The 26,624-nt window shown below is 57.6% G+C and overlaps 1 protein-coding gene across 2 annotated transcripts in view; it reads left to right on the forward strand.

The window, feature by feature from the left end:
- NTNG2 (netrin G2) overlaps positions 1 to 26,624 on the forward strand; it is a 67,363-nt gene that overhangs the window by 29,523 nt on the left and 11,216 nt on the right. For both annotated transcript variants that reach the window (XM_030293738.1, XM_030293739.1), the window contains exon 5: positions 23,685 to 23,857. In XM_030293738.1, coding sequence (XP_030149598.1) covers positions 23,685 to 23,857 — 173 coding nt within the window. The remainder of the gene's footprint in view (positions 1 to 23,684; positions 23,858 to 26,624) is intronic.

The raw sequence follows: 26,624 nt of genomic DNA on the forward strand, positions 1-26,624 counted from the left end.
GTGATGTGAGCTGGTACTCAGGACAGTACCTAGTTGCCGGGATGTTACCTGGTGCCTGGGATGTTGCCTGATTCCTGGGAGGTTAGATAGTACCCAGGATATCACCTGGTTCCCGGGATGTTACCTGGTTCCTGAGATGTCACGTGATTCCTGAGATATCACCTGGTTCCCAGGATGTTACCTTCTTCCTGAGATGGCACCTGATTCTCAGGATGTTATGTAGTATTTCATCCACGAGGCTGCTTGGTGGCCACACGGGTTTTTCCATGGAGGGAGGTGAATGGTGGATGATAAAGGCCCCCCGTAGGGCCTGGAGGGCTGGAAGGCCTAGAGGAGACCAGCGGAGCTGGGCAGTGTGGGCAGGGCTTGGGTGAAAGCCATGCGCTCAGGGAGTGCTCTGTAATTGTCCAGCAACTCAGTGAATTGGTGCTTGTGTCTGGGGGTCCCCGAGACCACCCTCAGGCCTAATGATTTGCTGGAAGGACTCCCGGAACCTGGCAAAACTGTTACGCTCCCAATTACAGTTTATCACACTGAAAAGAGGTTGAGATCAGCAACAGAAAAAGGTGGCCTGGGCGGGCTCCGGGGACACCGGTGCGAGCCGGTGCGGTCCTGCAGACAGCACTCGATGCTCACGGCAATGATGCGCGATAACGTGCGGAGGCGTGGCAGTCGGGGAGGCCTGTGCCAGCCTTGGCATCCGGGGTTTGTGTTGGGAATGGATCACGTAGGCACGGCTGACTGCCTGTATGTTTGACCTTGGTCTCCCGTCCCTTGACCCAGAGCCCCCTGCCGTAAATCACATCATCGCCATCCACGATCTGATGTGTCCCAAAACCCCGGGTGCACAAAGACGCTCTTACCAGGCAAGACGTCGCAAGGGCTCGGAGGCTGCCTCCCAGAAGCCAATCAAGAAATCAAGAGCCAGACTTTTCTTGGGGATATGCGGGGTGTGGATAGCCCACACCGGCCGCGTTAATCCTTGACTCGGAGCTTCGGGGCAGGAGATGTTTGAGGCCACTTTTGGGCGGAGGCAAAAGACCATCATAGGTAAAAACAGCCTCTGATCCCCAGAAAAGATGGCAGAGGATGACACGTCCCCCTGCTGTCCAGGCCATTCGTTCACCCGACAGATAATGCGCTGGTCTGCAGGGGCAAGTCCTCTGTCCCTGAGCCAGCTCTGTAACTCCCTGGTGTGCACTCGGGGGAGAGGCTCGGGGAAGCCCGGGCCCTGCACAAGCAAGGGGTCAGTCACAAGGGACAGGAGCATGTGGCGCTCTCCAGCCGTGACTCCGGGCCTGGCAGCGTCAGCATTCCCTCGGAAGCCTGCTAGAAATGCAAATTCTCGGGCCCCACACCTGACCTCCTGCATCAGAAACTCCGGGGGCGGGCCCAGCACTCTGTGTTTCCACGAGCCCTCCGGGGATTCTGAGGTGCGCTCGGGCGTGCGAAGCCCTGGTGTGACAGTTGGGAGGATGGCTGTGTAGCCGGACAGGCTGGTTGGCTTTGCCAGCACTTCTGTCTACTGGCCGGGAGACTCTGGACAAGGGCCTCTCCGTGCCCCGGCTTTCCCGTCTGTAGAATGGGGATGATAACAATCACGCCCCTCTCACTGGGTGGTGACGATAGACAGTTAAATGGTGGGGTGTAATCAGGAGTCGGGAGCACGGGTTAGGCCGCATGGGCCTGGCGACATACGCTGGGGGCGTCTTTCCACGGCCGGAAAGACCACCCAAGCCCAGAGTTACTGATGAGAGGAAAAAGCAATTCGTTGCCTGCTGTGTCCAGGATAAGCCCGTTTTTGTAAAATGTGTACTATACCCGCGTGCAGAACTTCTACATCTTGGGTGTAGGCGTCGGACGGAAGTCTGCCCGGGCCCGGGAAGAGCCTCACGGGTACAGGTCAGGGCTGGAAACGTCGTGGGCTGACACATCGCTGTGGTCCTCCCTGCAGAGCGGGGCTGGCCAGGGAGGGGCGGGCTCTCGTTTGCAGCTTGCGAGTGCACGTCATCTTGCTTGGCCCACGCGTGTGTGTTCCGGGGGGGCCAAGACAAAGGCAAGCAGTTGTTCAGGCGGTTCAGTTCAAGGCCGGCAGGTGCGCATACAGGGGCCCGTGGTTCTGACACCCGTGACTTCTAACCCTCCCCCGCTTGGGGCAGGTTCCGTTCACTCAGGAATGTTCTCGAAGCCACCTGATCTAGGGCCACCGTTGTGGAGGCCGGGGGTCGAGGATGCAGCTTTCTGATCCGTGTCCTGGGCCTCTGGTGGCCTCAGGCCGCCCCGGGGAGGCAGTGGTTGGTATGAGACCCTCCCTCCACCCAGCAGCCCCAGCTGGCTTAGCAGCATCGTGGTGGAAACCAGATCTCCACACTTTTTGGGGGGGTGTGGCCCCCTTTCTCATCTGCCTCGGGCTGCTGCAGGGGACCCCCATCTTCAGGAGTCTGGTCAGTGGTCCTCCTTCCACCTCACTGGGGGATCCAGGGCCGGACGGGCTGGGTTCTGGCCCTGTCCCTCGGCACCCGTCTCTGGGCCTCAGTTTCCCATCTGCAGCCTGAGGACTGGGACGCCTGGAGACCACGTCTCCCTGGCCAGATGGCGGGCCGGCCCCTGCTCGGCAGCTCCCGTCTCCCCTTGGCACTCAGCCTCCGAGGGCGGCGGGGATCAGGCATAGTGGTGGCAACAGGAAGGCGATCAATTCACAGATAAAGTAAGTACTCTTCAGGCGGCTGTTTGGCAGGAAAGCGACAGCTTGGCTCATCGATTCATTAGGTCTGGTCAGATGGTTCGGCAAAGGGCTGCGACTTCCTCTGCTCCTTTTGAATTCCTGGTGGGAAACCCCAGCTGTGGCCGGGAAGCCAGACAGGCCCGGGGAGACGCCCAGATGATGGCCTTGACGTTCCTGAGTGGGCACCTGGGGACTGCCCGAGGGCTCTCAGGCTCTGGGATCTCACACTGAACCCGTTCTGGGATTCCCTGAGAGTTTCGTGGCCCAGAGGGCCTCCCCCGCCCCCGTGGCCTGCCAACAATAGTAGCTGGTATTTATTGAGCATTTGCTGCAGTCTCATTGGCGGAGGCTCGCGGAGCTCAGGGCTTCGGGCGCGTTTTCTTATTTAATTCATAGTCGTCTGATTCCCCAATGGTTATTGCATCGCTAAGATCCCTCAAGCCGAGAATCCGGCATTGAGCAAGCCGGACCTGATCTCCACCTCGTGGAGCTTTTCCTACAGAGACCGTGCTCCCCTCTACCTCGTGTTTTCACCTGAGGAGGCCGAGGTCAGGGAATATAAGGAGATCACACAGTTAAACTAAACACCAGACACCCAAGAGCCAAGGCAAGCGTGTCCAAGCTCAAGTCCGTCTCTACACAGGGCCATCTCACTGGCCCCCCTCTCCCAAATCCAAAGGTCTCTGGTACTGTGGTTGCTCCCGCCCTGCCACGATTGTCAGCTATTTGCACCTTCAAGGGGGATCCAGATTGGGGGTTGGGGGGAGTGCAGAGGCACCTGGCTGCTGGGGGTGGGGGGAGGGGGACAAAGCAGCTGGAGGAAGCCCCTGGGGAATGAGGAAAGGGTACAGATCGGGGGTGAGAGAAGGAGCAGATGTCACTCCACCCCCACCCAAAACAGGATCCAGCACCTTGAAGCCTCTGCCCCCACTGGCCCTGCCTCCCCGCGGACCCTGGCAAAAAGAGCCTTGCCGGTCCTGCCCACCCTGGGTCTGGGATAGAGAGAAGGCGGGGGTGGGGGTGGCGGGGGTCCCGCTTCCTTATTTACTCACGTTCCTGGCAGGCAGGAAGGGGACGGGAGCTGTTTTCTCCTTCCACAGTTGGGGAAACTCAGGTGTGGAGCAGGGGCGCCGCCGACTCTAACTGTGTGGCAAATCTGGGGCGACATCTGGATTTGAGAAGAAATGTGACCATCCCGTTGCTGTCCTTGGAGTAGAAACAGAGCCCCCACCTCCACCCCCAAGTGTTTCAAGCTCAGCGAAGCCCAAACCCGGCCAGGATCATACAGGAGAGGTTTTTAAGACGCCACGTTCCCGAGCCCCACCACAAAGAGCTTTGTTTCCCTTAAGCGGGGAAGACAGCATCCCTGGACAGTGTGGTCCAGGAGAGACAACGGGGAAGGGTGTGGTCTGCGGAGAAGTGGGGGGAGACCAAACAAGAGACCCAGTGTCGCCAGGCCTTCTGCGATAACAAGAGAAGGCACGTAGCAGATATCTGCGTAAAAATTCGTGATTTTTAAAACGTGGGCACCTACGTCGACATTTTTTTAACCCCCCTGTCCAGGTAAAACAAAACACACTTGTGGCCCAGGGCGGCTCATGAGCGGATGGCGGGCCCCTCACGCTGTGAGATTTTCGTGTCTTGTCTCAGGTGTGATAGCGTAGCTGCTACACTAAGAGAATTCAGCAGGCCCCTGGCCAGGGTGGGCATCCGGGAGCTGGGGCACGGGAAACATTGCCAGGCCTGAGCACTCTGGGTCTAGGACAGAGAGTGGGCAGGGGTCATCCTCTTCTCACCCCCAAGCCCTGACCAGGGGCAAATTTGTCTGCTCAGAAAATTCTTAGAGGCTCCAGGGACCCGGCCCAGTTGGCCCTTTGGCAGCTGGGGACCGGAAAGGAGGAGTGAGTTCCCTGTTCCTGGAGGCATTCAAGCCAAGCAGGGTGGTGTTTGTGGGAGATGAAGGAGGCAGGTCCTGTGTGTCAGATTAAGGTCCCGTGCACCTGTTCCGTACAATAATAACTGTTGATTAAGCCAACCGGAGCTTGTAGAAACCGCTTAAAGATTTGGTGGGTGTCAGGTTGTAGGCATTTCGTCCTACCCAGGAGGAGGTTGGAGAGGGAGAGACAGAGCCGAGCCCAGATGGGCATGTCTGACCCCCAGCTGGCCAGTTGCCACCCCCCCGCCCTGGGTGTTCTTCCCTCCCCCCTTCCCCACTTCTTGCCTTCTTGTCCTTCTTCCACAAACGTCTTGTCCCTATTGATCACCCGGTAACTGGAGACGGACGGAACTTAGGACGAGAATAGAAACCTCGGAGGGAAGATTTCTGCTCTGGGTGTGAGCGTGGAGGGCAGTGGGCAGGGGCGCGTGCATCAGGGGGAGAGGCGCCTTCTCCCTTCTGACCCTCCTTCTAGTCTCTTCCCGGGCCTTTCTGCAGGGAACCGGGGTGAGAAGGAGTGTGTGAATTGTTCTTCCTGGGCTGATTCCTTCTCATGCTGGGACCCCACTCGGGGCAGAGGGGGCGGGCCCCCCCCCTTCAGTGATGTTAACTGAGCCCTTCTCCCGGGGCCCGATCACCCTTCTAAGTCACTTCTGGGCTTCCTCTTTGAGTCCTGCCCCACGAGGGCCGTCGTCCTGGGATAGATGGACGTGCCCCGCAGAAAAAAAGAGATGAAGCGTCAGAGAGCACGTAGAGGAACGGAACACACGTTGTGGTGGGACGTAAAACGTGCGGCCGCTGTCAGAAACATTTTGGGGGGGGTCCTCAGAACCCTAAATAAAAGCCACGTGGTCCCGCCATTCCACTCCTTGGTATCCACGTACAAGCCCTGAAGGCGGGGGCCTGCAGAGATGCGTGTGCGCCCGTGTTCACGGCAGCCGAGGGCGGACACAACGCGAGTGTCCATTCACCGATGATGGGTTAACAAGATGCGGTCTGTGCACGTACCGTGGACTGTTCGTCACTCAGCCTCCAAGCGGGGGGACATCCTCACACCTGCTGCAACAGGGGTGAGCCCTGGGGACGCTGTGCGAAGCGAGATAAGCCAGACACAGGGGGACGAGTGTTGTGGGACTCCACTTACGTGGGGTACCTGGAGAAGTCAAGATCGTAGCAACAGAAAACAAGATAAAGGCTTAGGGAAGGGGGGCGGTGTGCAGAGTTATTGTTTAGTGGGGAGACAGTTTCTGTTGGGGATGATGTAAACCTTCTAGAGGCGGACGGTGGTGACGTCCAAATGCTACTGAGCTATGTGCCTAAAAACGGCACAATAGTAGATTTTAGGCATATGTTACCTCGGTTTAAAAAAACATAAGACTCTTGATCCGAGGGTCATGAGTTCGAGCCCTACATTGGGTGTAGAGCCCAGTTTTAAAAACCGGGCCGCCCGGCTGGCTCAGTCGGAAGAGCATGTGACTCTGTTTGTTTGTTTGTTTGTTTTTGAGAGAGAGAGACAGAGCGTGAGCAGGGGAGGGGCAGAGAGAGAGGGAGACGCAGAATCGGAAGCAGGCTCCAGGCTCTGAGCCGTCAGCACAGAGCCCCAAAGCGGGGCTCAAACTCACGAGCTGTGAGATCATGACCTCACAGCGGCCGAAGTCAGACGCTCAGCCGACCGAGCCGCCCAGGCTCCCCAGAGCGTGTGACTCTTGATCTTGGGGTCGTGAGTTTGAGCCCCACGTTGGGTGTAGAGCTTACTAAAAACTTAAAAAAAAAAAAAAAGAAGGAGAAGGAGAAGAAGAAGAAACAGATGGGTGGATGGCTTCCCTATCGGACCATCTGGGTGCAAATCCTGCCTCGGGTGTCATCCTGGGCAGGTTACTTAAGTGACTGTGCCCCTCCTTTCCCACCTCCATGAAATGGGGACAGTCACCCTGGGGTCTGGGTGAGATGAGCCACGATGGCCGTGTAGAGCCGTGGCTGGGCCCTGGTGAGCCCGTGTAAGTACCAGCACCACTGTCATGCCAATAAAATACCAGATCACAGGGTACGTGCGTCCCGAAGGTCCTTCTACCCGGGCTGGGGACTTGGAGGAGGGCCACGGTGGGCTTTAAGGAGCCAGGACTCCCTGAGCCACGTGCTGAGTGTCGTGTGTGCTGTGCATGGTCAGCCTGAAAGAGGGGCCCCGGGTTTTATGCCATTCTTAAAGGGGGTCAGGGATCCCCAGTGTTCATCAAGTAGGTTTTGTGGGGGGTTTTAACTAACTCACGTGAACTCCGCTCCCCGGGGATGGAGATTTCGTTAGGTGTGGTTCACACCCCTTGAGCCGAATCTGCCGAGCTTCCTGAACCGTTGCCTCCCACCCGAGAGTGGATGTGCGCGATTAACGCAATATCGCCCGTCCGTGGAGACCCGGAGGGAGCAGAGCTGTGCTGAGGGGTGCGTGGGGGTCCCCCGCCCGATGTGGCTCCTCTCGATGCCTCTGCTCTGCTCACCTGACCGGTGTGGCCCCATCTCAGTGCCAGGCGGCAGGAGGGGCCCCTGGCTTGGCCGGGTCACAGGAGATGTGGGGAGCCCCGCAGGTGGGTTGGGGATGGGACCGCGGACATCGATGTCTTCCCAGTGGCGCGGGGAGAACAGTGGCCCCTTTCCCTTGCCGACGGAGAAGGATTTCCTGGGAGTTTTCTCACCATCATGTTAATTCATTCAACAAATATTTTTTTTAGTGTTTATTTATTTTTGACGGAGAGAGAGTGAGACGGAGCACGAGAGGGGGAGGGCCAGAGCGAGGGAGACAGAATCTGAAGCAGGGTCCAGGCTCCTCCGAGCTGTCGGCACAGAGCCCAATGCAGGGCTCCAACTCACGAACCCTGAGATCATGACCTGAGCCGAAGTTGGACGCCCAGCCGACTGAGCCCCCCAGGCGCCCCTCAAGAAATATTTTTAATGGGTACTTTTATTCGTGTCCTAGGGCCACCATAACCAAGTGCCACAAACTAGGTGGGCTTAAAAAAACCCGAAATGTGGGGCGCCTGGGTGGCTCGGTTGGTTGAGCGTCCGCCTTCGAATCAGGTCATGATCTCGGGGTTTGTGGGTTCGAGCCCCGCGTCGGGCTCTGTGCTGACAGCTCGGAGCCTGGAGCCTGCTTCGGATTCTGTGTCTCCCTCTGTCTCTGCCCCTCCTCTGCTTGTGCTCTGTCTCTCTCTGTCTCTCAAAAATAAACATTAAAAAAATAAATTAACTAATTTAAAAAAAAAACCCTGAAATGTATCGTCTTAACAGCTCTGGAGGCTTGAAGCCTGAGATCCGGGGGTGGGCAGGGCCAGGCTCTCCGAAATGTGTAGAGAATCCATGCTGCCTCCCTCCTGCACCCCCGCCCCCCAGAAGTCTCCGGCACCATGGGCTGTAGACACGTCTCCCGGCCCTGGCCTCCGTCTCCTCCCCGCTGTCTGTGTCGATCTGGTGTGCTCAGTGTCGCTCTTGGGAGGACGGCAGTCACGTTGGATTAGGGCCGCCCTACTCCGCGTCACCTCCTCTTGTGTCCGAATTGCATCTGCAGAGACCCTACTTCCGTATAATTTCACATTCACACGCACCAGGAGTTAGAACCTCGGTATCTCTTTTTGGAGAACACAGTTCAATGCGTGTGCCCGGCTCAGCCAGCTGCTACACGCCCAGGAGCCTCCTGGGCTTACGGTCCAAAAGGGAGATGGGAGTGAATGAAACAAACCACCCCAGAGGACTAGAGGTGCTAGGAGGGGAGTATGACGGTGGGCGGCGGGCAAGACCGGCCTGTCACCAGGACCCAGGTGGTCGGGGAAGGCCTTCCCAGGAGGCAGCTTTGAAGGCGAAGCCTCAAGGGCGAGTGGGGCATTTCCAGCAGGAGGACAGCAGGTGCAAAGGGCCTGCAGTCAAACACGCGGTGTAAGAATTTCACGTGACGTGGCTACAGTGTGCGTGTGCCGTAAGGCAAGAGCAGAGGGGACCTGGCCGGGTCTTGCCATCCCTACAGCTCTGGGAGGGGGTCGGTTTTATTCTAAGTTCGGTGAAAGCTGTTGCCGGATGTTAGGGAAGGGACGTGATCCGACTTCTGGTGCTGAGACATTTGAGTTGGGAGGGGACCTGAGAGAGGCAGGGAAACCAGGCAGGTTCTCCCAAGACTGATGGTGGCCCGGACTGGTTCTGATGGTGGAGGTGGGAGCCGCAGGCCGTCTGGGGATGGGGGGGCCCTTGGCAGGGGTTCACCGGGTGGCTGGTGGGGGCAGGGAACAGGAGGCACCCAGGGGACTTCCCGGGTTCTGTCTCAAGACACTGGGCGGATGGAGATTTTACCCGGTCACATGTGGACGGCTGCGAGGGAAGAAGGAAGGGGAAGGAGGAAGTCGTTTTCACATTTTTCTATTTTTTTTTTTTTTTATTGTATCGTACAGTGAAAATCATACCTTCTGGGGCACCGTTCCGTGAATTTCAACGCATGTATAGATTCACGTGGCCGCCACAACAGCCAAGACCCAGAACACGACCATCTTCCCATAAATCTCCCTCCGGCCACCCCTTTGTGGCCCCCTGCCCCCCCCCCCGCTTCCACTGATCTGCTTACCGTCACCACAGTTGTCTTTCTGAAAATGTCCCCTACCTGCCGGCATGTGGCACGTGGGTGCCTTTGAGGCACATCACGTCGTGGCCCGCCGAGCGTGGCCTTTTTTGTGGCCGGGTGGTGTGGCACCGTGGGATGGGTGTCTGCGCTGCCTGTAGCCATTCGGTCACCGTTGAGATATTTCAGCTGCTTTCGGTTTGGGGCAATTACGAGCTAAGCTGCCGTGATCGTGCTGGTAAAGGCTTTCGGGCGAACGTAGTTTTCATTTCTCTTGAGTGAACGCCCGGCCGTGGGATCACAGTGCCCTACGATAGGTGTATGTTTAACTTAAAAGAAACCGCCAAGAGGGAGTGGGGGGATGCGGAGAGCATCAGGCCTGGGACGGGCGCCTGAGAGCTTGGATAGTGAAGGCCTGGCACGGAGAACGAGCAGCCAGGAGGGGAGAAAACCCAGAAGGATGGGGCCCAGAGCCAAGTGGAAGGAGTGTGTCCAGGTAGAGTGGTCACTGTGTCTGATGCCATGGCGGGGAGGGGGGTCCAGACGGAGGAGGTCAAAGGTGACCTCTTGGGAGAGCAGGCGTGGTAGAGAAGGGGCACGCAATCTGTCTGGGGGAGGGTTCCAGGGTGGAGGCAAAAAAAAATGAAACAGAATGAGTGAGGGGTGGGGCGCCTGGGTGGCCCAGTTAGCTTGAGCACCTGACTCTTGATTTCCGGCTCGGGTCGTGAGCCCGGGGGTTGGGGGATCAAGCCCTGTGTTGGGCTCCACCCTTAGTGTGGAGTCTGCTTGGGATTCTCTGTCTCTGTCTCTGTCTCTCTCTCTCTTTCAACGACACAGAACAAACCAAAATGAGTGAGGGGTAAAAATGGGGTGTTGTTAAGGCATTTCGGAACCGTGACCCTGAAAGGGAGCAGGGATGGGGGCATGAGCAGGTGGGGAGAAGCGGGAAGGAGAGTGCTCCTCCTGGAAATGGAGAGGCGCCATGGCGCATGGGCCTTCCGCTGGAGAGGAGGCTGGAGGGAGCCGCCAGGTGGAAGGAGGGCATGAGGGGACAGAGGGTGACCTTGCACCCCCCGTGAGGGAAGAGAGCACAAACACACTGAGGGATGGAATATTTGGGTCAGAACCCCGGCTTCCGGCACTTCTGACGAGCCCCTGTCCGTTCTGGTAACCACGATGGCCATCGCCGAGGCCCCAAGAGGTCTCTGTGGTGACTCAGCCCTCTTGGTGTCCAAGGGAAGCCCTGCATTTGCATCTGACTCCTTCTTTGCTAGTCTGTGGCCCAAGGCAAGTCTCTTCAGTTTCCCCAAGCCTCAGTTTCCCTGCCTGGAAAATGGGATCCCACTGTTGGAAGGGTTGTCTGAGAACTTGCAGGTTAGCTCGAGGCCCCACCTGCAGCAGGTGAACAAGAAACGGGGGCCCTTGTTACTTGGAAGGATCCAGCTTGTATTCACCTGGGCACAAACCTCATTCACAGGGGCGTCCCTCACGAGGACCACCCTCTTCAGCCAGGGGGAGCCTCTGGGTCTCCTCTCCCCATCTGGCGGGCAGGAAAGGACGCTCCACGCGGCCCAAGGGACTTGGGAGGACAGTGTTACCACCGGCCGCGGAGCAGAGAGCACAGCCCCCACAGCCTGGTGGGGACGAACCCCAGCCCCCAGCAGGCTCTGTGCCCCCGCCCCCCAGCTTTGTGACCTGCAGGCTCGGGCAGGATAGACAGGGCTGCGGAGGGGCAGTGACAGTGGGGGGAGGGCCAGGAGGCAAATGGATTCGAGACTATTCTCAGCAGAGGGAGCCGGGGCAGGAGGCGGGGGGTGGGGATCATTCTGAAGGTTCTCTGGCATGTCGTCCCAGATCAAGCGTGGTTAGATTCACAGCTGCTCCCTTACACGCACCCTCCCCATGCACACTCGCGTGTACCTGCCCCACCCACCCACGGGCAGAAACCCGCTTCCACAAGCACCTGTCACTCAGCACATCGCTCGCTGAAACCTTGAGTGCACCTGTTCCCAGAGGCTGGCCATACGGTGAGCTGAGGCCTCAGCAGGAGCCCAGGGGCCACGAGGACCCTTCACTCGGCTGTCCGGGACTTGGGAGGTCTCGGGACCTCTCCCCCGTTCAGAGTTGCCCTTTCTGAGCTTGGGATCCTGGAGGCCCCCTTGCAGTCTTCGGGGAAATGTCCCCTCCATAGATAAATCCCACCCCTCCTGCCCCATTGTCCTGAGGAGGGCCCTAATGTGGACACGTATCACCCCCCCTGCCCCCCCCCCCCCCAGAGAGAGCATGGCCAGTATCACTATGTCTTCTGGGGACATGACTGGCCTCTCCCTTCGGTCTTGCCCCTTCCGTGCAGAGGCCTCGCAGATTAGGGGCCCGGATGGTGGGTCCCTCTGATTGGCTTCTGGGCTGTTCCTTCTGCCTGAAACACAACCCGGCACCCCCCTTCCCTTCTCTGCTCCCCCCGCCCGCCGCCTTCCCATCCGGCCAACTCCTCATCCCTCTGGCTTGGCTCAGACAGCCCCCCTCTGGGGCTCCCGAAGGCTGGAAGCCTGGACAGCCCCCCCGCCGGGACCCCCCACTCTGGTAGTCCCACGGCTTTGCCACAGCTACAGCGGCCACGAACGCACCCCCACTGGCCAGCACCCCACCCCCAGCCCCACCCCAGGCACTGAGCTGAGAGTCTGGGTCTGGCTTGTTCACTGGGTGAGGCTGGTCCCGGGAACCAAGTGGGCATGCCCCGTGTCGAATTCTTTCACTCGTTCATCTGTGAACAAGCGAGCTGACCATCAGTAGCTCCTTCCAGAGTAGAAAGGGAGTAGCAGCTCAGAGCCAGCCTCCTAACACCTGTCACCAGCCCCGGCCCTCCCTCCAGCGTGCTGGGACCGCTCACGGGCAGGACACGATCTTTAGTCAACGGCCTGGCCAGGCTGCGGGGGCGGGGGTGGGGGGTGGGGAGCCTTTCCAGGCCGTCCCTGGTCACAGCCACTGTGCCACCCCAAGCCTCACACTGGGCCCGCCAGCTCCCCTCCACCAGCCTCCCCTGGTGGCTGGGAGGCTGCCTCTGGCTTTATAATGGGTAATAGGATTTATCAATAGTCTGGCGGAGGTAATGTACGTTAAAGCACTTAATATAAAAGGACTTCGCGCAGAAGCCCAAATTTGATTTGGCCAATGAACTCAATTGCCGGCCTGCCTGTGTTCCAGGAGGAGCGGCCACCAGCATTTATCCACATTATCCCCCCCAAGAAAGCCAGACCCCTCCTTGTGGCTCTGCCCTCAGGGTCCCACCTGCTGGGGTCTCCGGTCTGGTTCAAGGTCTCTGGCACCCAGGAGCCCTCGTCCCTCCCTCTAATACCCAGCCCTGCCCCCTTCCGCTAATTCACTAGAAAAGCCCGGCATTTTACTAGGTCCTCCTTGCCTCCTGTGTCCCTCTGGTCCCTTGTCACCTCTCCATCCAGCTGGATCTCTAAGCTTTTCTCCTGACCGTTGCTCGCCTCAGGAGCTCGCCTCAGGATCGTTCAACGGCCGCCCCTTCCCTCCACTGCTGTGCCCCAGCCAAGGACGCAACCTCTCCCTTCAGCCCCCAGAGAAGGTGTAAGGCCCCCAGGCCACTGTGCAGAGAAAGAACACTTTAAAACCTGACCTTCGGCCAGCAAGCACCCTGAGATCCAGCCATTTCCATGGCCACCTGCTGGCTGGGAGGGGAAGTCCCCAGGGCCACCTCTCCCCCTCCCAGGGCCACATCCTTCCTCCTTGGAGGGCAGCCCCCTCCCCCCCGCCAAGCCTGAGCCCCGCCCCCCCCCCCCCCGAGGAAGTGCCCTTGGGGATGTCTCTCCCCCCCACTCACAAAAGAACAGTTTTTACCCAAAGGTAGACGCTCTGTCTGGCAGGGAAATGGGCAGACGCTGCTGCTTGAAAATAGTCGCTGGTTTGTAACAGCTCTGGCCTTCGGGGTGTCGGGCGTGTGCAAGTCTGCTCTCTGTTCGCCCTGCGTGTAATAACACACAGACAGGCGGCCAAGGTGGGGGTGAGGGGACACCAGGCAGAGGTGACCAGTTACCAAGACCACCGGGGCCCTGGGCTCTCCCCTGAGCCCCACCTGTGTGCCCCACGTCCCAAGGGGGTCTCTGAGAATGTCCTGAAGTCCTGGCGCTTTTGACCTTGGAGGGGAGCCAGCCCCGGGGCCCCTCCTCCCTGCAGGGCTCCGGCACCCGCCTCTCTCCGTCCCCCCCCCCCACACACCCCCCTGCCCAGGAGCAGATGACATCACTCTTTTCCGGCTGCCAGGCGTTGACCTACATTCCTCCCGCCCTCCTGTCTGGGAGGCGCTCCAAACGCCCGCTCCTCTCGCCCCGAGGAGGGAAGGGCCCGCTCACGATTTTTGCGGGGCACTGGTGCCAGGCCCGCGGCCAGATGGTGCTCCTGCCGGCAGCTCCCAGGTGCCACCCGCCCTCCCCGCGGGGCAGGGCACGCTCTGGCCTGGCCCCAGGCCGGTGGCCCTGCCCTCCTGACAACCGCTCCTTGTGGCTGCAGAGACCCCAGCCGGGCCCGAAGGTGGACAGGAAGGGGTGAAGTCAGCCTGCCAGCCTCCTCCTCTGCGGGAGCAGAGCACGGGCCCGGACAGCTGGGGTTGTCTGGAGTGGCCTTCCCCTAGAGGTGAGGCCTGGCCCCGCCTGCCAACACTTGTTGTCCCCTCTGGCTTGTTAGGGACTCATTGATTGGAGAAGGTGGCTGAGACCCTCTGTCTGGAGGGTGGGCAGCAAGAGGGGTCAGGGATTGGACTGGAGGGTCCTGACCCAGCCGTGTGCTTCAGCAGGGCCAGCAGGTGCGGCTGCCAGATAAGATGCCCGGTTACATTTGAATTTCAGATAAATGACAATTTTTTTAATATAAGTATATCCCAAATATGTCATGGGATATACTTATACTAAAACAAACAAACCCACACTATTCATTGTTCACCTGAAATTCAAATTTAACCAAGCACCCTGTGTTTTTATTTGCCAGTTCTGGTTCTTCAGGGAAGTGGCTCTGAGATGGCCGTGTGTACGTCCCCCGGTGGGGACCCCCAGGCCTGGATGACAGGCAGGCTGATTTGGGAGTTGCTGGCCGCGGACAGGTTCTGGGGGAGGATGTCGACAGCACAGATGAGGGGGCCTGTCTCAGGCTGGGCACTGGGGGCTGCCAGGTAAGGCCAGTCCGGCCCATCCTCGGTGGCCCACACTCCCACCTCTGTGACCTGCCGGCCGTCAGCAAAAGGCAGCAGTTGACGTCTGCGCGGGGCTGGCTCTGTGCCCGACCCCGCGCTGGTGCTCACCATGTAACGGCAAACTGACGCCCGGAGGGGAGACTAACACCCCGAGGCCGGTCACCTGCCACCATTCGCTGCTCCGGCCGCGACGGCGGTCAACTGAGTAGCTGCTCCGTGCCGATGCCGCGCGGGGTCTCATTCATTCATTCAACAGATACCGAGAGGCCCCTGCGTGCCAGGCACTGTGTTAGGCACTTGCGAACAGCCAGAGAGCCAGGTTGAAAATCTAAGATGTAATTCAACCCTTCCAGTTTGCAGAGGAAAGGGCTGAGTCCCAGAGAAATGACTTGCTCAAGGTCACCCAGCAAATTAGGAGCAGAGCCTGGGCGAGAGTCTGGGCTGCTGACTCAGCACCTCTCCTTCTATTCCTCTCCCTCTGTCCCTCTCTCTCCCTCCCTGTCCTCCCTCCCTCCCTCTCTCTCTGTGTCTCTCTCTCCATCTCCCACTCTCTCTTGGAGCCACTCCTGTGCTAGAGAATTCAAGCCTGGGATTCTGAGATGGGGCTGGGGTGGGGAGGGGTAGCGGGTCCTGGGGGGCAGGGAGCATCGCTGGCCGGTGGCGGGCCCCGTGGGGCTGGCCGGCCTCACACTGTCCCTCTGTTCATTATTAAATAATGCTTCCTGATGGATGAGCTGGAAAGTGCTGCGTAGCGGGGTCAGGTGGCTCAGGTGATGGTTTTCTGGTAAGATTGATGGTTCTCAAAGGTCACATTCAGAAAGCAATTCCTTGGGAAAATTGATCCCGGGAATGCAGGGGAAACATTGGGGCTGGAGGTGCCGCCGGGCGTCTGGACCACCCACCCAGGTCTGGACACGGGCACACGCTGGGAGGGCAGGTGGGAAAGGGGCTGCTTTCTTCCGTGGCTGTTTCCTGGGCCAAGGCCAGGCCCCGGAATTGCCAAGGCTGTGGGGGGGAGGGGGGTGCAGGGAGGATCTGCCTCGCGCCCCCTCCCCCGGCCTTCACCATCCCTGTGCTATCAGCAGGAGGCAAGCTCCGAGAGCCTCGAGGTGGGAGAGAGGCCATGAGGTTCTACCTCGGGCACCTGACAGCCCTGAGTTCAAATCCCGCCTATCCCCCCAAGATGCCTGGGGTGCGTTACTGACGCCTGACCTACCAGAATCTTGCCTCCTTACCTGGGGCATGGGGAGAGCGTGCCTTCTGGGTTTTCCCAAGGATTCGGTTAACGATGCGCGTCGCCCAGCACCTGTCCACGTATGAGTGCTCAATAAATTATTGATATATGCTTGTTTTTTTTTTTTTTTATTATTTCATCTCCCAAGGGCTTTCTGAAATAGCGAAGAGAAATCCCAGAAGGACAGCAGCCTGAGGGAGGGCAGGAAGGGACGTGCCTGTGTTTGGGGGACCGTGGGTGGGATGAACTAACTTCTCTGGGCCCAGGTGTGTCTGACAGCCGGCACTGGGAGACCCTCCAGGCCACCGCCACCCGCCTGCTTGAGGCCCTTCCTAAAGTGGGGCTCGCCAGCTGTGTGGCCTTGGGCAACTTGCTTACCTTCTCTGTGCCTCATTTCCTTACCTGTAAAAAGGTGAGAGTAATATACCCTTCGTAACGCTCTCGTGAAGACGGCAATTCATTCATGGGAAGCTCTCAAGTTCCCAGGCTTCAGCCACTTAGGCAAGCCCTTCACTATTTTCCCTTATCCCAACTATCATTCATTCGTTCATTCATTGGTTCATTCATTCATTCAACAGCTTCCTGAGATATAATTTCCATACCACCCACAACACCCATTTAAAGGATGTAATCCAATGGCTTTAATCTACTCACAGATACATGCAACCATCCCCACGGTCAAGCTCCAAAACATTTGGATCACCAGGGGCGCCTCGGTTAAGCGACCGACTCTTGATTTCCGCTCGGCTCATGATCTTACGGTTCATGAGTTCTAGCCCCACATCGAGCTCTATGCTGACAGCATGGAGGCTGCTTGGGATTCTCTCTCTGTCCCTCCCCCGCTCACACACACACACACTCTCTCTCTCTCTCTCAAAATTAATAAAGTTGAAAAGTTAAAAAAAAATCTTTATCACCTTCAAAAGAATCCCTGCTCCCCTCCCCCCCAGCCACTGGCAACAATGAATCTCCTTTCTATCTCTACGGATTTGCCTAATGGGAACATCTCCATGTAAGTGGAATCACACAACATTTGTCCTTTCGTGTCTGGCTTATTTTGCTCAGCATAATGTCTTCAAGCGCCATCCCTCTTGGGGCAGGTTGTCAGGATGCATTCCCTTTTATGGCCCAATGATACTCCGTTGTCTGTGTTCTGTTTTCCTGTCGATCGGCACTCGGGTTGTTTCTACCTGCGGCTGCTGGGACTAAATGCAGCTATGACCGTTCCTGAGCGCATTTTTGTGTGGACACGTTCTCGTATACTTCGGGGTGGCATCGCTGGGTCCCGGGGAGTTGCTGGAGGAGTCTGTGGTCTTGTGGAGACCCGCCAGACCGCTTCCCAAGGCACGCCTACCATTTTCCATGCCCACCAGCAGCGGGTGAGGGTTTCAGTTTCCCCACAGCCTTGCCCTCACTTGTTAGGTTCTGTGATTTTGGTGTTAGCCACCCTAAGATGCACAGAGAGGGGTAACTCACAGTAGTAATTTTGATTTGTGTTCGCCTGCTGGTTAGTGACGCCGAGCCTCTTGTCATGTGCTTGTTGGCCATTGGTGTATCTTTCCTGGGGACATGTTTACGCAGATCCTTTCCCCGTGTGAAAAATTGGGCTATTTGTCTTTTATTACTGAGGTGGAGGGGTTCGTCATGTACCCTAGATAGAAGTCTCTTATAGGAGAACTAATAAAAATAATAAATGAAATAATCATTATTATATTAATATATTATATTGGTAGCATTTATGGTATACTAGTAATTAATATATATTATTTAATTATTATACCTAGGGATGCCTGGGTGGCTCAGTCGGTTAAGCGTCTGACTTTGGCTCAGGTCACGATCTCATGGTTCTTGGGTTCGAGCCCCATGTCGGACTCTGTGCTGACAGCTCGGAGCCTGGAGCCTGCTTCGGATTCTGTGTCTCCCTCTCTCTCTGCCCCTCCCCTGATCACGCTCTGTCTCTGTCTCTAAAAAATAAATAAATGTAAAAAAAATTATAAAAAAATTATACATAAAAGATATATTAAATAATATATATTATTTAATTACATATTATTTGCTATATTAATAGTATATAATATATACTATAATTAATATAATTTCAATTACTGATTACATTATTTACATTAAATGTTAAATGATTGATTTAATTAAATATTGCGAATGAGTATATTGATAATAATTATTATTATATTAATAATAATTTGCAAAATTTTTCTCCCGTCCCATGAATTGTCTTTTCACTTTCTGGACGGTGGCCTCTGACACAAGTTTTTTAATTTTGATGAAATCCAATGTATCTATTTTTTTTTTCTTCCGTTACCTGTGCTTTGGGCATCGTGGGTAAGAAACCGCTGCTCTACCCGAAGTCAGGAAGATTTACCCGTCTGTTGCCATTTTCCTGGTTTTAGCCCTTCCATGTGGGTCTTCGATCCGGGTTGAGTTAACCCCTGTGTATGGTCTGACTTTATTCTCGTGCACGTGGATAAATAATATCCCGTATTATTTATTTACTTGCTTGATGATTGCTTTAAGTGAATACACTTTATCGCCTCACCTAGGCAGTAACGTGCCTCAGATCCCCAGGTTTGACGAGCTGGCCACTTCAAAAAAAAAAAAAAAAAACCACCGTGTGTTCAAAGTAAACAGCAACCATGAACCTGTTTCCTCGCTGACCCGTGCAGCTCCCGCGGTCACGTGGTCGTGCGCGCCACCACGGGAGACGGTGCTGACGCTGACGCACACGGGGGCGAAGGGCCGTGCGACAGGGGCTGACGGAGCAGGGGTTGTGAACCACCGCCCCCCCCCCCCCCCCCGCAGAAGTGACGCTTGGCCTTGAAACTGACCCGTCTGCCAGCCCTTGGCTTTAGGAGAAGGGGGCGGGGCCTGGCAGCGGGCGCCAGGCGGAGGGAACGGCCTGCTCCGAGGTCCAGAGGAAAGCAGGATCAGGACACCTGCTGGACAGAGACGGGGAGGGGGAGACACAGAGACATGGAGAGACATAGAGAGAGGGAGAGAGCCCCACGCGCGCACGCACACGCACAGAGCCAGCGACACCCAGAGCTTCCCGCAAAATCAGGCAGACGAAGAAGCACCGCCACTGACTGGGCTCCGCTTCTGTGCCAGCCCTGGTGAGGCTTCCCCCCCGCTCTGTGGGCTTCTCCTGGCAGCCATGCCCAGCGGGGAACTACTCTCCTTGCCGGAGGAGGCACGAGCTCATTCCAGGGCTCAGCCAGGGAGGGTGGCGAAGCCAAGACAGCTGTGGGAGAGGAGGCGTGTGGGAGGGGCCAGCACGGGACTGGGGCGGAGCTGGGGTCAGGATGCGGTCCGGGGGAGCCGGCTACGTGGCCTTGGCTTCTCCCCAGCCTGGACCCCACAGGAATGTCCAGCCCTGACACCCCAGACCCCCTGCTACCCTCGTTACCATACGCTTCTCAGCTTCAGCTGGTCTTTGTGCATTCTGAACAGGCCAAGGTCAGTGTTATCACCCAAAGTTGAGGTGGCCATCGTTTCTTTAGGTAGCTGATACCTAAAAATATCCCGTCCTCAGACCAGAGGCACGGAACACATTCCTGGTTCCACACAGCTGGGGTGTTCCTCTCCAGCTAGTACAGTGGGATGTTCAGTAGGAATTCAGAAGGGGAAAAAAAAAATCTTCTGAGGTCAAATACACTCTGCAAACAAACTTTTGCTAGGCAAAGACAGGTTTTCTTTCCTGCAGAACTTGTCAGAGCCTGTGATACGCTAATGCGCGCTGTGTGTTGGGGGGGGGGCGGTGGGAGAAGGGTGTTGGCATTAGGGAAGCGTATGTGCTGACCGGTAAGCTTAAGCACAGGACCTCTCTTTGCCAGGGACTGTCTCTGGGGTCTAGTGTCCCCAGGAGGAAGAGTCACCAATGCCGACAGGTGCCTGCCCGTGTCCCTGTGCCTTTCTGGGAGCAGAGCCCATGGTGGGCCCACGGTGCGTACGCGGCTGTGGTTTGGAGCTCCGGAGAAAGAGCGAACGGGCTTCTTCAGGCTGCGTGTGTTCAGCTCTGAGCTGCAGTAGAATCTCGACAGGGTCAGGGCCCAGGCTGTGCGGGGGAGCAGGAGTTGAAAGAATATAAGCTTGGGGCACCCGGGTGGCTCAGCCGGTTGTGTCCAACTCTTGACTTCAGCTCAGGTCATGATCCCAGGGTCGCGAGCTCGAGCCCCGCGTCGGGCTCTGTGCTGACGGCTAAGAGCCTGGAGCCTGCTTCCGATTCTGCGTCTCCATCTCTCTCTGCCCCTCCCCTGCTCACACTCTGTCTCTCTCAAGAATAAACATTAAAAATAAATAAATAAATAAAATAAAAGAATACAGCCTTCAGACCTGCTAACACCAGGGACAGCGCCTTTGTCTGCATCAGAATTCTTTTTTTTTTTTTAATGTTTATTTATTTTTGAGAGAGAAAGAGAGACAGAACGCAAGGAGGGGAGAGGCAGAGAGGGAGGGAGACACAGAATCCGAAACAGGCTCCAGGCTCTGAGCTGTCAGCACAGAGCCCGACGCGGGGCTCGAACTCACGAACTGTGAGATCATGAGCTGAGCCGACAGACCCACTCAGGCGCCCCTGTCCTTGGACCCGAGACTTGAGTCACAAACAACGGGAGGTAGGTGACTGGGAACAGGGTTTCCCAAACAGCCCCCCTGAGACCTGAAGGACCCACTTCTCCCCCAGAGGAAGGGCCTGTGTGAGCTCAGCAACCAGCCCCTCCCCACCCCTGACTGCCCGGTTTAAACTAACGTTTGTCATCTGCTTATAGATGTAATACCTGCTCACAATAGTGTAGAAAACGTGCCAAGTGACAGAGAAGAAAATAGAAACCATTCATCATCCCATCCCCTCCTGACCTGGGACAACCACAGTGATGCCCAGGTGCCCTTTCTGTCGGTGGTTTGGGTGTGGATAGATGTACTTTGAGTGTAACCGGAGGCTGCGTGTGTCAGTCCTCCTGGGCCGCCGTAACCGAACCCCACAGACTGGCTGGGTTACACAACGGACACTCGCTCTCCGGACAGTTTTGGAGGCTCGAGGCCCATGATTAGGGCGCAGGCAGGGTTGATTTCTGGTGAGGCCCCACTTCCTGGCTCAGACGACCGACTGCTCAGGTGTCCTCACTCGGTGGGGAGAGAGCTCTGGTGTCCTTCCTCCCTGGAGGCCCCCAGAGCCCCACCTTTATGACCTCATTTAACCTTAATTACTCCCTCAAGGCCCCGTGTCCACACATGGTCGCACGAATGGCTAGGCCTTCAACATGTGGATTTAGGGGACACAGTCAGCTTATAACTCTTCTCACGTACAGCTCAGTAACCTGCTTGTTTCCAATCCACGTCCTACCCCATATTCGCCTGTGCGACTCTGGAGTTGAGTATCGCTGAGTTCCAGTCGCAGGCATATCTTTGGGCAGCCTGTGACTCTGGGCGAGATACTTAACGTCTCTGGGCCTCCTTTTCCTGGTCCGTAAAATGAAGGTGACAGTGGGGCCAACTCCCGTGGTCATTAAAGCCTTGGATGAGATGCGGTCTGGCCCACGGTACATACTCTGTGAGCGTGGTCTTTTCATTTGTATTAGGAACATTCCCCACGGTTTGAAATAGCCTTTAATGACACATGTAATATAACATTGTATTAATAGCATCTCCTCCTTGCCTCGCAAACGCTTGATCCGCCTTCAGGCTTCAGCTTAAAACCCTTCTTCCTGGAAGCCCATCCTCCTCCCCCAAGACGAAGTTAGGACGCCCTCCCGCCATGATACCCCCTCCTGCGTATGATGCTTGGGCCCCGATAACCATTGCCATTAATTAAAGATTTGCACAATTACCGTTGTTAAATTCATCGACTTCGGGTTTTAGAGCAGTTTTAGGCTTACGGAAAATTGAGCCTGTGGTGGAGAGAGTCCCAAATACCCCCTGTCTCCCTGTACACAGCACCCCCCCATACACCATGTGCAACGGGTGTTGCATTTGTTACAGGGATGAGCAGTGGTGCCTTGTTATTATTATTAACCAGAGCCGCAGGTTTACATCAGGGCTCAGTCTCAGTGTCATTATCAGCACTGTGGGTTTGGACAAATGCCCAGTGTCCTGCATCCACCATGACAGTGCCACACAGAACGGCTTCACTGCCCTGAAATTCCCCCCTCCCCCATCACTGATGTGTCAATCATTGCCCTCCTAGACTCTATACTCCACCGGGGCAGGGACCCCACCTGCTTTGTTTTTTTTTTTTTTTTTTAATTTTTTTTTCAACGTTTATTTTATTTTTGGGACAGAGAGAGACAGAGCATGAACGGGGGAGGGGCAGAGAGAGAGGGAGACACAGAATCGGAAACAGGCTCCAGGCTCTGAGCCATCAGCCCAGAGCCCGACGCGGGGCTCGAACTCACGGACCGCGAGATCCCCACCTGCTTTGTTGACCATTCCGTTCTCTGTTCCCAGCCCAGAGCCTGGCACGTAACAGGGACCCTGTATATACATATGTTATTTTGCACATTTTAATAAAAACAGGATTCTGCTACACTCAGCATTCTGCAATTTGCTTTTTACACACATTGACAATACTCCTTGGAAATCTTCCCGTATCAGAATCTAGAGCACTCTTGCTTCCTTTGTGTCACGCAAGATTTGCAGCATGCATGCGAAACTAACACCACCATATACCTGTCACCCAACGTTGGCAGTTAGCAACTCGTGGCCTCTCTGGTTTCATCGGTGTCTCCGGCCACGTGCCTCCTTTCCGTGCTATTCCGAAGCAAATCCCAGACACCAGATAATTTCATCTGTGAAGACTTCGGCTTGTGTCTCGAAAAGATAAGGACTTTAAAGAACTAGAACCCCAACACCATGGGCGCGCCTAATCAACGTTAATTTCAGATCGTCAGATACAGTCTTCAAATTTCCAGCTGTCTCGTGAACAGACATAGTATTTGCTTGTTTGAGTTCAGAGGTTGTTTGAACCAAGATTCAGATGAGGTCCTCGCCCTGCCTTCGGTTGATGCCTTTGAGGCCTCTCTTGGTCTAGGTCCCCCCCCCCCCCCACCATCACGTTTTGCCCCCTTGTAGTTCATCCGGTAAAGAACCTGGCTCGTCACTTCCGGAGTCCCCTCTGTCCGGATTTGGCTGACTGCGTCCCGCTGGTGCTCCTTAGTGTGTTTCTCGGTCCTTGGTAGTTCCTGCAAATTCATAGCCGGCTTGATCAGATTCGAGCTCCGTTTGTTTGGCTGAGATCGCTTTCGGGGTCCCGCGTGTCCTTCCCTTGGGAAGCCTCGTCCCGCCGGCCGCCTCTTGTGAGGTTGCAGGCTGCGGACGCCCAGAGCCCAGAGCCCAGAGCCCAGAGCCGTGCATGGAGTGAGGCCTGCTCCACGGTGGCCTTCTAGGCCTGCTTTCTTCTCCCGTTGTTAGCTGGGATGCTTCTATAAAAAGAAACATCCCCCCATCCCACATTTGGTTACCCGGAGGTACAGTTTACACAGGACAGACAGGACATGCCTGACTCCCTCCCTTTATTTACCGGATTTCAGAATAATGAGTTGCCTATAAATATTTGAATGAACGAATGAATAATACATGTGTGGATGAACCGACCGGGGGTTGGGGAGCGGGGGTTCTCTCCATCTGCCCTCAAGGGCGTGGGCGGAGGCGGGGAGCAGGGGTGCAGCCCGGGGCGGGGAACCTGGCCTGCGTGGGGAGGGCTGGTGAGCGTCTCTTCTCGCCCGCCAACCTGCCTCCGTCACGAGCAAAGATGATGAGGATACGGCGTCTGCGTCAAGGTCGCCGCGTGAGCCTGCCCTGAGATGCAGGAAGGCCCTGCAAACACCATCAGCGAGGGGAGCGGACCGGGTGGGGGGCGGGGGTGGATTTTGCGGTCCTGAAGGAGGGTGCTAGCCTCCTGGCCGCGCTCTCCTTTCCCCGGGGCCCTGCCCGCCTGCCCCCGACGTGCACTGACCTCTCTGGCCCTCCGTGTCCCCCCAGGTGCAAGTGCAACCTGCACGCCAGCCTGTGCTCCGTGCGCGAGGGCAGCCTGCAGTGTGAGTGTGAACACAACACCACGGGCCCCGACTGCGGCAAGTGCAAGAGGAACTTCCGCACGCGGTCCTGGCGCGCCGGCTCCTACCTGCCGCTGCCCCACGGCTCTCCCAACGCGTGTACGTAAGGGCCGAGCGGCCACAGCGCCCCCCAGCGGTGCCCCCCCACCCGCCCCCAGCCGGCGAGGCTGTGGCCCCTCCCGCCCTTCAACCTGGGGGGGGGGGCCGTGGGTCGCGCACGCACACGTGAGCACACGTGCGCACAGACACGCGTGCGGCCGTGTGCACGCACACGCGAGCGTGCCTGCACGTACACTCGCGTCCCCGCGTCTTCCGCGGCTCGCCAGCGTCAGGCCTTGTAAGTAAGACCCGCCTGCCTCCTGCAGGAACCGAACCCCCCCCCTTCTGGGCCCGGCCAGAGGGAAACCCCAGCTGAGCGACTCGTCCTTCCCCTTCTGAGCCCTGCGGGCTGGAGAGAAGGCACCACAGGGTGTCAGGAGGAGGGTGGTGGAGGCCCCTCCCTCCCTCCCTCCTGGCCGTGATTTTCAGCACCGCCCCTCATACCCGGCGTCCGTAGGGCATGTACAACCGGCCACACGGGCACCGCACGCTGCGTGGTCACCAGGACCCTCAGATTCGCTCCTGGAAGCGGGTCTCCTATTAGCCCATTCTCCAGGGCGGTCCTTTGAGGCCCTGGCCTGAGATCCCCGCAGCCTTCCCCGCCTTCGCTCTCTGCACAGTCCTCTCCTCCGGGCTCAGCCTCCCGGGCCGGGAACGTGTTCCTTGGGGCGTGCCCATCCCTTGGGGCCTACATCGTGAGCACCGGTCGGGGGACCCCACTCACCAGGGACCCCCAGCACAGTCCATGGCTGCTTTCATGACATGACGAATCCCAGGGAGCCCCCGAGCTGCGGTAGAGACGCTGCACCACGCGCAAACGCACAGCTTCTGGCTCAGCTCTCACAGCTGCCCCGAGGGCGGGATTATTATTACCCCCGTTCTCTAGATGAGCAGACTTGAGGCCCAGCAGCCTTAGTCCAGCAGCGAGCTATGTGCCCGCCACTGGGCGTCCCGCCCCGGGGCCACCCGCCCACCTGCCCGCCCGGGGGGCCCCCGCAGGAGCCCCTCCATTGGTGCCCTCCCTCCGCCAACGTGAAAGATTTATGTGACTTTAGGCTGATCAAAGCTGGAGGCCTCACAGCGAGGCCATGACAGGCATGTCGTGCCTGTGCTGGGCGACAGGCCTTTGAAGGTCTGACTTGCCAGGCACTCACAGCACTCTGGGCCTTCAAAGGCGCCCAGAGCTCTGGGCGCTGACAGCCGCCCCGCCCGGCTCCCTCCCCACCAGGTGCCCGACCCATCTCTTTGTTGGAACCGGTTCTTGAGGCCTTTCTTTAGTGGCTGTCACCTTCCTCTCTGACTGGCAGTCTGCCTCCCTATATCTGTCCTGCTGGCCTCCCCATCCCTGCTCTCTGCCCCACCTCCTCTCCATCCTCCACCTGGAAGGATCTGCCGGAGTCTCCTGACGAGGCACTGACAGTCTCACAGACCTGCTCAGACCTGCAGGCCACCTGCTCTGTCCAGCCAGCAACGGGCACGCGCACACACACACACGCCAGGCTTTGCCTCTGGACCCTCTCCCCTCCATCCTGCAGGGGCAGGTGAAGCCCCTTGATTTTGGGGAGCTCCTGGAGCTGGTCCCCGCTTCCCCAGAGTCCCACCCCGCCCCTGGGGAAGGAGGGGTTTCTTCTGGAATACCCAGGAGCAGAGATGAGGCTGGAGATTCTAGTATCCTCAGCCTAACGCTGTCCCCGCCCCTGGGACCCCCACCTTCTCTAGGACAACGAGAAGAAAACAGCCCCCAAGACACAGACAGAAACAAGTCACTCCCAGGCTAATTTTGCCCTCACCACCCCCCCCCCAACGTCTGCATCTCAGTAAATGGCACCAGCACCCAGGGAGCCAAGCTGAAAGTCTGGGGGGGTCACCCCTGACTCTGGACCTTCCCCTCCACCACCACCAGCTCTGGCTCCCCATCTCCTCCCTTGCTGCTGCAATAGTGGCCCTCCCCTCAGGGGCCCTCCGGTCCCCTCCCCTCTGCAAGCAAAGGGCGCTCCTCACCAGGGTGCCCCCCTCCCCTCATCACACCCCACCCCCAGGCCCTCAGAATCCTAGCCCAGCCCGCACGCCCCCCTACAAGGCCCTCTGAGATCAGGGGTCCCCTGATCTGTCCCTAGCTGTCCTGCAGGGCTCACTGGGGGCGGGGGGGGGGGTCATACCCCACTCTCCACACCACAGCCTCCCCCCTGGAGGGCCTCCCAGTGTTCCAAGGGGCATCCTTGCCCCTGTTCTTTCTTCCGGAACACCTGGTCGGGGGTGGGCGGGGGGAAGCCTGACATCAGCTCCTTCCCTCCGGTGCTGATGATTCTTACCATGGTATCTCCAGACTCCCCGGTCAGACCATGACCTACACCTCCATCACCCGCCCCGGGGCGGGCATGCACGGACAGAAGGGCCTCTGCCACTCACAGCCCTATGGCCTCGGACAGGCTGTTTCACCCGGAGCCCCATTTCCTGATCCGTGGAATCAGGCCCATCCCAAAGCCCTGTGGGGTTGTGTGGGGACTAAAAGGCCCCCATGGGGGCCGTGCTGGGCACGTGCCTGGCACATAGCAAGCATTCAGCACATAGCAGCTGCTACGATTATTTTTCAATGAGTCATTCGGCCACGTCCACATGTCCCCAGACGGGAACCCACGCGGTGCTTTCTCCCTGGTGGCCTGTGCCTGGTGGCACCGCCGAAGAAAGGCCCCCACCTGCACGGCAGGACCTGAGAGTCCAAAATCAAAGAAGAGGGTGCGGGTGAAGCCCCCAGTGGAGCGCTTGA

This window comes from Lynx canadensis, chromosome D4, assembly GCF_007474595.2.
Source record: "Lynx canadensis isolate LIC74 chromosome D4, mLynCan4.pri.v2, whole genome shotgun sequence".
Taxonomy (NCBI): domain Eukaryota; kingdom Metazoa; phylum Chordata; class Mammalia; order Carnivora; family Felidae; genus Lynx; species Lynx canadensis.